Source organism: Malurus melanocephalus, unplaced genomic scaffold, assembly GCF_030028575.1.
Source record: "Malurus melanocephalus ecotype Western Australia unplaced genomic scaffold, MMel_1.1 scaffold_23, whole genome shotgun sequence".
Taxonomy (NCBI): Eukaryota; Metazoa; Chordata; class Aves; order Passeriformes; family Maluridae; genus Malurus; species Malurus melanocephalus.
This window is the reverse complement of record NW_026623255.1, coordinates 4318365-4330292: the sequence shown is the minus strand read 5'-3', so window position 1 is coordinate 4330292 and position 11928 is coordinate 4318365. Positions and strand designations below refer to the sequence as shown.

General features: G+C 36.7%; 1 protein-coding gene across 3 annotated transcripts in view; it reads right to left on the bottom strand.

Moving 5' to 3' along the window:
- Window positions 1-541: 541 nt before the first annotated feature.
- The window catches only part of LOC130589065 (5'-nucleotidase domain-containing protein 1-like), a 14926-nt gene continuing 3539 nt past the window's right edge, over window positions 542-11928 (bottom strand). The window contains exons 3-7 of one of the 3 annotated variants that reach the window (XM_057390207.1): window positions 11544-11615; window positions 9944-10050; window positions 8242-8321; window positions 4531-4612; window positions 542-2240 (exon numbers count right to left, since the gene is read on the bottom strand). In XM_057390207.1, coding sequence (XP_057246190.1) covers window positions 2212-2240; window positions 4531-4612; window positions 8242-8321; window positions 9944-10050; window positions 11544-11615 — 370 coding nt within the window. In that variant the 3' untranslated portion in view covers window positions 542-2211. The other 2 variants (XM_057390208.1, XM_057390206.1) reach the window with 2 other exon arrangements.

Sequence of the window (11928 nt, the reverse complement as noted above, 5' to 3'; positions counted from 1 at the left end):
TGAATTGTCTATTCCCACTTCTCTAGATTAATGTTTTAGGACAAATATTAATTAGAGATCTTTGAAGAATAATCTCTTCTTTGCACTAAAACTGTTCGCCTGTGCAGTTGCTCACATTAGTTCAACAGCATTTTCCAGTATTTAAATATAGCATGTGCTGCTGCCCATCCACTCAACCAGCCTGGAACTTTTGTTTCAGAAACAAATAGAGGGACTGGATATGGGAGCTGGAAAATATGACTTAGTAGTTGTGAGGCTTCTGGTTAATTACTTTACACATGAAATGTATGATAAAGCACAGGCTTGAAATGGTTGGAGGTGCTTGGTGCTCAGTACATTACTGCCCTGTGATTCCAATTAACTTGGAAGAAACTAGGCCCAGGTAGCATTCTTAAAAGCATAGCTCATTAACCCTTATCATCCATCCATCCCATCCGTCCATCCATCCCATCCGTCCATCCATCCCATCCATCCCATCCATCCCATCCATCCATCCATCCATCCATCCATCCATCCATCCATCCATCCATCCATCCATCCATCCATCCATCCATCTCATCTGTCCATCCCATCCGTCCATCCATCCATCCACTTTAAATCAGATTTTTTCCTTTGTGTCTTTGTTTCCCGAACATGCAGGACATCAAATAAGTCTACAGCTTTGTACCTCATGCCCATTTTTTTAGTCTTTTCATAATTGCTCAGATATTAAGTCACTAGGAAAGCAACTCTTAAAACTGAAAAGCAAGAGATAATACAGTAAATTGTGGCATAAGCACAACTTATACTTTCATTTTAGCTTTGGATTTTCAGTTTAGAGGAGACTTTGAGAAAGTCTGTAAGATTTTTTGTTTTTTAATATTTTCTCCACATGAAGATCAGCAATCTTATCTAAGGATAAAGCCCTTCCAAAAACCCCATTTCTTCTGGATCTTGGATATTAAAGGAAAGCAAATCCAACATGAGATTCAAAGGAAACCTTAAGAGCCTGTAATAGTACAAAATCACTTCCAAAGAAGTACTGAAATTCCTGAAACCTTACATGATCAAAAACATGAAGCAACCAAACAATCCCTTCTGTATTTAGCTCGAAAACACAGCAAGGGAATATAACAAATTTATTTTTTACTTGCTTCTTTGTTGCAGTTTTAACAATTAAGACAAATAAAGATATCTCATTACTGCAACAACAACATTAGGAACTACTAGTATTTTGCACTATTTTTGAAAATGGTTTTATTTTGGCCAGAAAAGCATCTTTGCTTTTTGTTTATTATATGTGAAGTTGCATATAAAAGATAAAACACACATATCACAGACATCTAGATTCACTATCTTCTGCCAAGACCATAAACTTGTGATCAAAAACATGTGCATCCCATCAAGCCTTGTTATGGGCAATTTATGAAGTCTTACATATCAGCCATGATTTTTTTACTTCCGAAATGAAATATAATCTTATAAACTGATTGAAAGTATTACAAATACACAATTTAAACTATATAGCCACAGATGCTACAGTTTTCAGAAGTGTCAAGAAAATTGCAGGGGAAGACAAGTCTTCAGGAGAGAGAAAGTAGCCTTTAAGTTAAGAAATGTTACAAAATTCTGCTTTAAGAAGTTATATTTGGCAACATTTCCCTAAAAAAGCTAATGAATTTTCTGTCCAAAAAAAATCTCATCTACTCTGAATTTTTTTCACAAGGAAATAATTATTCAGTACTTCAAAGTCTTATTAGTCCTCTGAAAAGCACCCTTTTTTCCATAATACATCCACATATCTTAATAGTGTAAAATACATTGCTCCATGGTGTTTCCTTTAAAACTGCTTGTCACTAATATTTATAGAACATCCTCTAAATCCAACACAATCAAGATAATGTTAATCACCATACAGTGGCAAAATATTCCAGTAACAGGAATAAAACATTGAGAAGAAAATGAAGTCTGATATAATGTAATGTTCAGCTTTGGTATCAGTTGCAAAGCGTACTCTTGCAGGTATTAGTAGGTAAGAAATGACACATTTCAAATACCTGTGTCCACTGCTATCTTAACACTATGCTTTTCTGATAGTGCTGTTTTACAGATTCATTTTTAAGTTGTTTTTCATAACTGAATGTCTGACTATTAGGGAACTCCCTTACTTTCCTTTTTCAAGCCTCAGTTCTTCACTTCTTTGCAAGTAGAAGAGTGGGTTAATACCCTTCATCAAGCTGAGTCAGCACAATCATGCCTATCTGAAAGAGCCATCCAAGAAAAATATCATAGGGCAATTATCTAAGGCAATTACCATAGCTAAGACAATGAAAAGCAAAATCCATCAGACACCTGATTATGATCAAAAAAATCATGTGAAAAAGAGAAGGGACATAAAGACACAAGGGCATACTGACAACAAATCAAAGTGAACTACAAACACTCAGCAGATTTCAAAAAATAAAGCGGTCAGTCGTTCTGCTCCACCACTGACAATGGCACCGCTAAGACAGCGTCTCGAGTTGGGAACTTTGCGTCCCCTCAACTGACCACGTAATAGGTTTGCTTTTGAAATTTTACCTTTACTAACTGTTACTGAACACTGTGTTTCTCTGAAGGGTTAAACCCTGTACAAGACATTGAGTTATGTCAAAAGCCTGTGGCTTTCAGGCCAGACTCTAGGCTATGAAAGACACCGGGGCTTCCTGGTATGTAGATTTTGGGAGACAAGTTTAGGAGTTTCCTCAGGAAGTTATGTTAGATGTGAAAATGAGAAAAATAAAATCTCTTTCTCAGAAGTGACAGAAGATTAGAACCATTATTCTTACTTCACAGAGGGGCCTGAAGGAAAAAGAGATGCTCCATGGCAATATCACTGGTAAGTGATACAGGAAGAAATTATCTCTGGTTCTTCTGACTCCCTGTTGAGTGCTTCAGCTACTGGACCATGTTATTAAATGGAAAACAAAAACACTATGAAGCCTTTCAAAGTGATGCAGGACACAGTATATAACTTTCTTGTATTGCAATATTTAAGTAGAGCATATAATCTGTATTGTTTCACTTCTGATACTACAGAGTTTTATCCAGTAAAACTTGTTCCTATCAGTTACTACATTTTCCTGTATTTTTAATACTCTGATGCATGTGCCTCTGACAGAAGCTAGAACGGATTAAGTCATATCACAAATTTTGTTTGCAGATTCCAGATTTACATATAGAAATAGGTACCGGGTAGATAGATATAAACATAAATGTTCACACATACACATAAGCAGACACATATTAATGTAACTGAGCAATTATCTGTATGACTTCAAAGTTAGTCCAAACTTTTTTTTGGATCTCATTAATTTTCAAAGAACACTTAAAAAAATTATTCTTTTTGGTGCATGATACACACTTAAGGAAAAAAAAAAAAGAGCCCTTATTGTTTGAAAAAAGAATGAACAAAAATTTAAAAAAATAGCTACAGTTGATTAGGGTTGATTTCATATCAGCAGAAAAGAAAGGATTCTTTTATTTTGTGTACAAATGAGTTCCTGAGGGAATCCGTAACTACCAATCACCCTCTAAGCTCCAATGGAAACACAATAAAAACAACAAACAAAGCACTTTGGGAATGTTCTGTTATCTTTTACCATTTGCATCTTGGTATCAACTTCTATTTTTGTTTGGAATCTCTCTGAAACTATTTTGTCAATTACATGTGAAAGGAACACAGGAATTAGGACAGCTCAGGTGAACAAAAAGTTCAAACTACACCTGTGTCTAATGAATGCTACACGAATCAAGGTAATGCTAACAATAGTTCAGAATTCAGAACTGAGCTGCATATAAATGTTTTACAAGAAATATCACTAAAAACAATTTTAATTAACTGTGTGCACATGCAATGGTTAGCCTTTATTATCAACTCATTATTTTATATGCCTAATAGTAACTTTGAAGTTAAGTCTGTGAAGGAAAATAATTTCTTGCTGAAGAGTATTCAAGATGTTTTCCAATTCTAATTTATATTACAGCATTATAAGGTTGGCTTTGGGTGGAGAAACAATGTCATTAAAAAAAAATGTCCCCTTGCTAGGAAGTTCAAAGTCTCCTCTCTATTGTGTCAATATACATGAGGAATTCTAATCAAAACTAGAGCATTAAGAAAAATAATCAAGTATTAGTTGGTACTTGAATTTCCCCAATGCATTTCTGATTCTATATATGATTGCAAGATCATAAGCAATAGATTCAAAACACAGTTCAAGGATGTTCACATTACCATAGAAGTCATAGTAAGAAATCATTTTTCTTCTAAATGAAATTATACAGCACATCAGAAATGTTATACAGATATCAAAACAGTCATGTGAAACAGAAAAAGTAATGATAAAGATGTTTTATTCCAGGAAAAACATGTGTCTACTATATGACTGTTTATAAACTTGAAAAGTAAAAGTTGTGTTGAGTAGCCTACAGCATATTTGCAAACATATTTGCTCTGGCAAGCACACATAAAAATTTCAGCTGTTACAGTGAGCCTTCAGTGAACTCACTTACCTTTAAAAGCAGATATTTTATAATTATGTTGGATAGCAGCAACCATGTCCTTCCAGAAGTCATATTTTTTCTGACCATCATGCTGTAAGTGTCAAAAGAACTTAAGTCATTAAATCAAGCATCAGCTATTACAAGCTTTCATATTGAAATAGTGACAGAAATGCCATCAATAAACAAAATTATACAAGTGAGACAGTCTTAAGATTGTATTCAGGACATCGGGACCCAATAGTACTTAACTTTGGGTAACTGAAGACAAGTTATGTCCCTCTTAAGAAGGTTATGATGGGAGGAGGAAGGGGAAAGAAGTGATTCATATTTGTGAGGAACTCTAAAATGTTACAGCAAAGGGGAGCATCAGATAGAACACCAATTTACAGAATGAGCATCCCACTGACATTTGGGAACAGAAGTGCCTAGGGCTGCAGATACTGAACTTAATTAACATGCTGACATTATCTACAGCCTGACACCCGTATCACCTTCCACCTTAAAAACTGGCAAATCCCTTTGCTATAATTTAGAGGTAATGCCCTTCTGCCAACAGCTCTACCCCACACAGTGAATAAAATACTCATCCAGAAGCCCAGCTGAGCAGCACTTCACTGCATTGTACTCTGAAGACTGCCAAACCCCAGCTCTGGCAGGACGGGGAAGGCAATCCTTGATTGTGAACAGTCTCTGGCCATTCCTAGAAAGGTCCCAGGGACAGCAGAGCTCCAGTTGACCTCAGCTGCCCCTTCAGCATCTCACATGGCATTCTCAGCCAGCTGAGCCCCACAGAACCCTCAAACTCACAAATTTTAGCAGTGATGAATGAAACAGATGCAATTACACAGCCAGGCATTATTACAGAGCAGAGGATTAGCTACAGAGCCTGTAAGAGGTGCTCAGTTACACAGTAACCTGGCAGCAGTAAAGCAGGTGGTATAGTCTTTATGGGTCACGGAAAGTATTTCTGCAGTGCTGTTACAGGCTTTCCACACCTACATTAGGATAAATTTCAAGGCAACTGTTAGCAGGTTTCGGGGCACTGCTGCCCTCTATGTATTGACACCTGCACTGATGCCTGCACAACGGTATTTTTTGTAAACATAAAGTGTTTTGTAGAGAGGGAAACATTCAGAAACTGAAAAAAAAACCAAACCAAACCCTTATTATTGCCAAACAAAACCCAAAACAATATAGTTTATATATACTGAAACAAACTGCTATTTCAGTCCAAATCTGCCATGGAGGCTTCCAGAGAACAGTCTGCATTTACTTTCACAATCAGCAAGTCACACAAACAAGGTCTTTTGTGCGTAACTGACAAGCACTATGGTAGTCTGCTCATCGTCCATCAGTTCTACAGGTTAAGAGCAGGAAAGAGATGATGCTGTGGCTTTCTGAAGTTTTTTTTTAGTCCATTCCTACAGCAAACTGCCCCACCAACACATAAAAGAGCTAATAAAGAGAAAAGGTTTCACATGTCAGCATCAGCTAGTCAAGGATGCTAAGCAAGGGTGATTATTCAAAGCCATGTACAGGACATACTGGGGAGTATCTGCCTAGTGGCAAGGGAAGTAGCCTAAGCTAGTACTCATCTTAAGGCAGACAGACTCAACCATCTGCTCCCCTCACACTCGATGTGGCTGACTTAGTCCTTAGTTTGGAGTTTTGGCTTTTTTTGCTTGTTTCTCTAAAAAAAAGACCAATACACTGAACCAACAGTTCCTCAGAGTGCTGTTTTGAAGAGAGATGAATACTAGTTTAAAACTGGGTACATTTCCCTCAAAACATTTGAACTCAGGAGACTAAAGTAACTGTTAGACTAATTCCTTGCAAATCTTCAAGTGTTGCATGCAAGATGTAAAGTAAAACTGACTGATCCCAAAAAGCCGACAGAAAACTGTATACATGGCCACGCAGTCCACCATGATTTTGGTGTGATTACAAAATGTGATTTTATTAGCTGAACCATCATGACAAGCAATGTTCTGTATAGCTCATCAGTATAAAGATCAAAACCACTAAAAAGCTCCCAAGCTTTGTCTGAAACGATCTAAGAGCTCTAGCTCTGGACACAGCAAAAACAGATACATTTTTAAAAGTGCAGGATGGTCCAGCATCTAACTCTTGTCTAAATCCATTGTGAATCCAAATTTAGCAGTTCTCCTATCTGCTTCCAGTAGAAAGCCTTCTTGAACCTAGAATGTTGTCTGGAAATGGTAAGAAAACACAYTTACTAAGCAGGCTCACAGAACAGGACACAGAAGGCTCTACTTTCTTCTAGAAGAATAAAATGTGATAGTTTCTAATCCATTTTGCAGGCATGAGTTCTGGGCTGGGAGAGGCTAATCACCTCCTGCCTTGCATCTTTCTCAAGTGGCTGATGCTAACCTTCCAGGGCATTACTGTAACCCTCTGGTTGAAACTGGGCCGACATCCAGTGAAACACTTGAGAACTGCTAGGGGATAAAGAGGGTGCATGACCCACTTCTTGGAGCTCTCCAGAGAAATGGCACGGCTTTAATTCCCTCTGGCTGAAGATGGCACTGATCCAGGATCAGTGCTCCAGCCTGTGAACTGGTAACTGAATGTGAAAGCTTATTGCACACATGTTATGATGTGCTTTCTCTCTTAATAAGTAGGTGATTTGTGCTGAGTCTAAATTAAATATAAAGTAAATACAGTACAGGTGACACAACTGTAACAGGTTTCTTAGCTGTTAACAGCTTAGGGGAAGATTAATCAGGCAGAAAATTAAGAGACTTACCGAGCACCTGTCCTCCATGCTTCCCTGATAAGCTAATTTTAGCTAACTCTTCATGCAGCACTTGGATTTAGGCAGCAAGCTACTCAGCATGCTATTTTGGAGTGAAGGCTAAAGCAGCAAGCCACCTATTATCCAAAGAGACCCAGACACTCATCTCACAGCTCTGACTTTCACTCTGCACACAGGGTTTAATATTGACAATTTTCAGGCCTGCAGCCCTTTGGTACCTCTGGCCAGGAGACTACATCAGTACTCTTTTGACACCAATATAGTCATTCTAAGAGAAAAGCCCTCTCTTACCTCCAGGTGCACACAAGTTAAACATTCAAACCTCCTTTTATACAACAAGACAATTATAATCAAACTTCAAAAGTAGAATTTTGGACATTCTATCTACCTAAAAAGCACCATCTTAAGAATTTTCCAGTCTGAGAATTCAGCTCACTGTTCAGCAGAGGAAAAAAAATAAAAAGATACTATCCCAGAGTTGTATTTATATCTGTGTACACAGATCAACATATCTAGGACAAAAAGAAGCTTCAAAAAGGATTAAATTAAGCTTTCATTAACAACTTGCAAAGTAGCAAATTGTGTCATTCAGAAAACTTAGACTATATTTATTCAAGTACCATCAAGTATAATTGAAAGAGACTTACAAAACTATATTCTGCATATCACAGRGTAAACTTGGGGAAACAGCACATTTCTATTAGTATCCTAGTTATTTGTGCCCTCTGGTGGAAGTACTTTYATTTTGAACATGCCATGTAGCTCACTAATATCTTCAGAGACAACTCTAATACAGTAAGTCCAACAYGGAATAGTCTAAATGAGAAAAAGACCTTGATGCCGTTCATATCCAAATCATGTGCATTTAATAATGCATGCAAGAAGTGTGGTGGTGGAAGAAAAAGATAATGCAATACATAATTTTCATACAATTCAGTTCTTACCAGATCTAAGCTGTCCACAACCCTTGCACACAAGAGAGCTCCAGGCAGGTCAAAGTAATTATCATACAAATAGTATTTAGCTGGAAAAAAAAATTAAAAATGTATTTTAAACACCTTTGTATTGCATGTTTTAAGCACAAATAAAAATTCCATTTAAATAATAAAATAATTTCCTATTTGGATTTTACTGGTAATAGGCATTATTTGTTTCCCCATCTTTGTTAGCCTTTATTCCCACTTCTGATTCTCATAACTAGCAACTAAAGTGGTTTATTTATATCAAGGCAGTGAGATTTTAATAAGATATTTTTAAATTCTAAAAGTTCAGGTGAAAGAAAAAGGGGAGAACTACAAGTTTTAAGAGTCAGGATGGTCACATTCAACTATTCCACAATATTTCCCTAGTGGTGGAAACACAAGCAAAGTGTTTGAGAAATTGTTTCAGAGCCATTTGGACAGGTCTTACAGAGTCATGTCCTTTTCACACACATGCTGCAGACAGCAGCTTGGCCTAAGGGGAGGCATGGTCACATTATTACATGAGTCCCCAGAAATGTATCAGGAGGTGCAAATGTCCCCCCAGACAAAGGTCATGCTCAACAACTCTCTCCTAGGAGTAAAATGACTTTATTAGTGATTTTTTTTTCATTATCTTGTCTGTGCTGTCTCCTGGGAGTATTAAAGAACAAATCAGCAAAACAGGGATTAACATTCACCACAGAGACCAAGAGCATGTTTCAGTGAAAAAGAAAGGTACATTTCCTATATAACCAATGAAAACCTTTCTCTTCATGCCTTTTCCAAAAGATTATCTGCAGTTTAGAATAAACATTGCATTTGTAGTCAGCAAAATCTCAAAGAAAGTATCTCCATTTCATAACAAAATGCACCTTAAGTGGGTATTTCCTGTGTGCTACAACTGCCAAGATGAAAGTAAAACAGAAAGGAAACACAGAAAAAGCATGCAAACCTAGCCACAGTTCCTTCAGAGTGACTCCTATCTTAAACCCAAAAAAYTTCAACTACAAGGGAAGAAGTTTTATTTCCAGACCTGCTTTGTTCTTTGCACTTGCACCTAGACCTCCACTAACAGCACTGATGGCAGTGAGTCAACAATTAAAAAAAAAATTAAGATTAGCCAAATATGTCCTAAATCAGATAGGATATCAGTCAGCAGGACTGTATTGTGCATCACTTGCTCCTCTTGGGTTCTGAGATTGTTTCCTTATTACAATAATTATTAGTAGTAACATTAGCATATTTATTATCACAYCAYTTTGTTTCARTCATTAAATTGTTCTTAACCCATGMAATTTACCATTCTTTCTGATTCTCCTGCCCTCAGGGCCTGGGCAGGGAGGGAGTAAATGAGCAGTTGTATAGTCCTCARTTGCTGGCTTGGGTTAAATCACAGTACTGGTAGCACCAGTCTGCTTCATCAAGGAACAGTGTGCCCACCACTATAACCAGAACATACCTATAATGTCAGCTCATTTGTCTCATTATAAAATAAATACCATGAAATTAATTTATGATGAATTCCAGTACTAGAAGTTGAAAATACATAAAAATCAAGTYTCCCCCAATACATTTGCCTATTCCAGTAATTCCGAGTTCAAGWATTTTTACAAACCTGTGGTAATAATAGAAGCACTGAAGGGACCAGAGCAATTTCAAAGAGGACATGCTAAAGTATAGCTACCTGTGCGTGAAACCATTCCACTGACTGTATTAAAATGCTTCCACTCCCTCCTTCCATAGATCTCCAGGATCTCTTCRAATGTCATGCTCTTTGTTCCATGGCTTGCCCTATTCGATGCATTAAGTTGTTTATAAAAAAAACAAAACAAAACAGAAAAGGGTTGAAAGCATCCAAATTACCACTTGTGCAAAGTAACACACTGCAACTGAATACTGCAGTGCATGCAAGCTGATCAAAACKGACTCTCTTTATAGCTTAGAAGTTTCCCAGGACCTAAGCTTTTATCATATACATTCCATCCTCGACAAAAGCCTTACTACACAAAGGTTTGGTTGGCTGGGGACACAGCTACTGTGCCTCACCTGCTAACACAATCACTCTGTATTGCTCGAATGTTTTCAATTGTGTGAGGACACTCRCTATACTTGAGCTATCAATATACACTACACAATAAAGCACAGTGCAGAAAGCCTATACATCATTCTGAAGCCTGGTAACATTCACAGAATGCAGGGCAGGACTATGGAAAAGKGCTAGTTTGAGTCCTGCAAGCAGCTCTTTAGGCATTAAAAATTAACTAGTTGGACCATCAAATTGGGTCCCATTTTGAAGCAAAAGCAGATAATGCCAGGAGAAGTAACTTGTATTAAGTAAACCTTCYCTTTAATGAGATATACACTTTACTTTTGAATTCTACATTTAGTACTCCAAAATTCATRCTATTAAATGAATTTTGGGATACAGAGCAATGACTCAAAAGTATTTCTCTCTTCTTTTAATGAGGTCTGATTTTCCTTAGCATCTTCAAGCTCCTTCTCCCACACACTATCAGAGGAAWGAAAAAGTAGAGTCTGCCTTGCATACTAAATTAGACACGTTTCCATTCTGGAACAAAATTAGGGAGAAATGGGACTGGGATTGATATACATTAGATATATTTACTTTTCATATTTTTTGATTCAAAACAGCAGTCTTCTATTTTTAAAAATGAAAAAGAAGGAGGGAAAGATGAATTAAAGATGTACTGAAATKATGGCTGAAAGCAAAATATAATTTTTAAGAGGAAATCCCCCAGAATTCTGAATGTATCAGTTTCTGTTTAATTTATCTCTATTTCAATTATACATTGTAAGCTTGTAGAATTTTGAATGTGCATGGCACAAAGATAATAGTCATTCTARTCATTAGTATTAGTCATTAGCACTGCCTCCCAAGCCAGGTTACTCTCAAACCAAAGAAAAAATCTTACACTGGATTTTAGCAGAAATGGATAAAGAGGACATTGGTAGCCACTAAAAAAATCAATGCACTTTCGAGATCAATCTGTCCTCAGTGTCAGATTTTATTAAAAACGAGATATTATCTACTATGAGCTAACATCAAAACATTACCGAAGGACTCCCTAAGTAACATTAACAGAAACGGAGCACAGCATTACCAGAAAGTATTTAGACTTTTATAGCAAATAAATGCATGCATGCTGAAATTAGTATTTTAAATATTTAWAAATTGAGAGATGACATTTAGAAAGGGGATAACGCTTTAGGGTATTTAACAATAAAACTTCTATTTTACAATATAGATTTATTGTCAACATTACCTTAAAACTGTTCCATCTTCTGCAAGTTTCAGAAAGTTTCCTTCCTCAATGTCCAACACCAAGCCTTTGCAACTAATAGAGATAAATTAATAAATTAATTTTAAGGAAGAAGCAAAAAATTAATGCTTTCACAGGATTGTCTTCTTATCTGTCAGTGGTGATGATACACAGTTACAGAAGCTATGATGCTTCTGTAGGTATGATGGTACAGAAAACCAAACAAGTCACAACCTCTCAAACACGTCCATGTTTGAACAACGCTCTTTATAAGCAAATACATATTATTACAATGAGGACTRGAATTTCCTTACACAGCAAAATCCTACTAAATAAACCCAGTTCCATGTCCAGTAAATTCAGTGACTGTTCATATAGATTGGTCGGA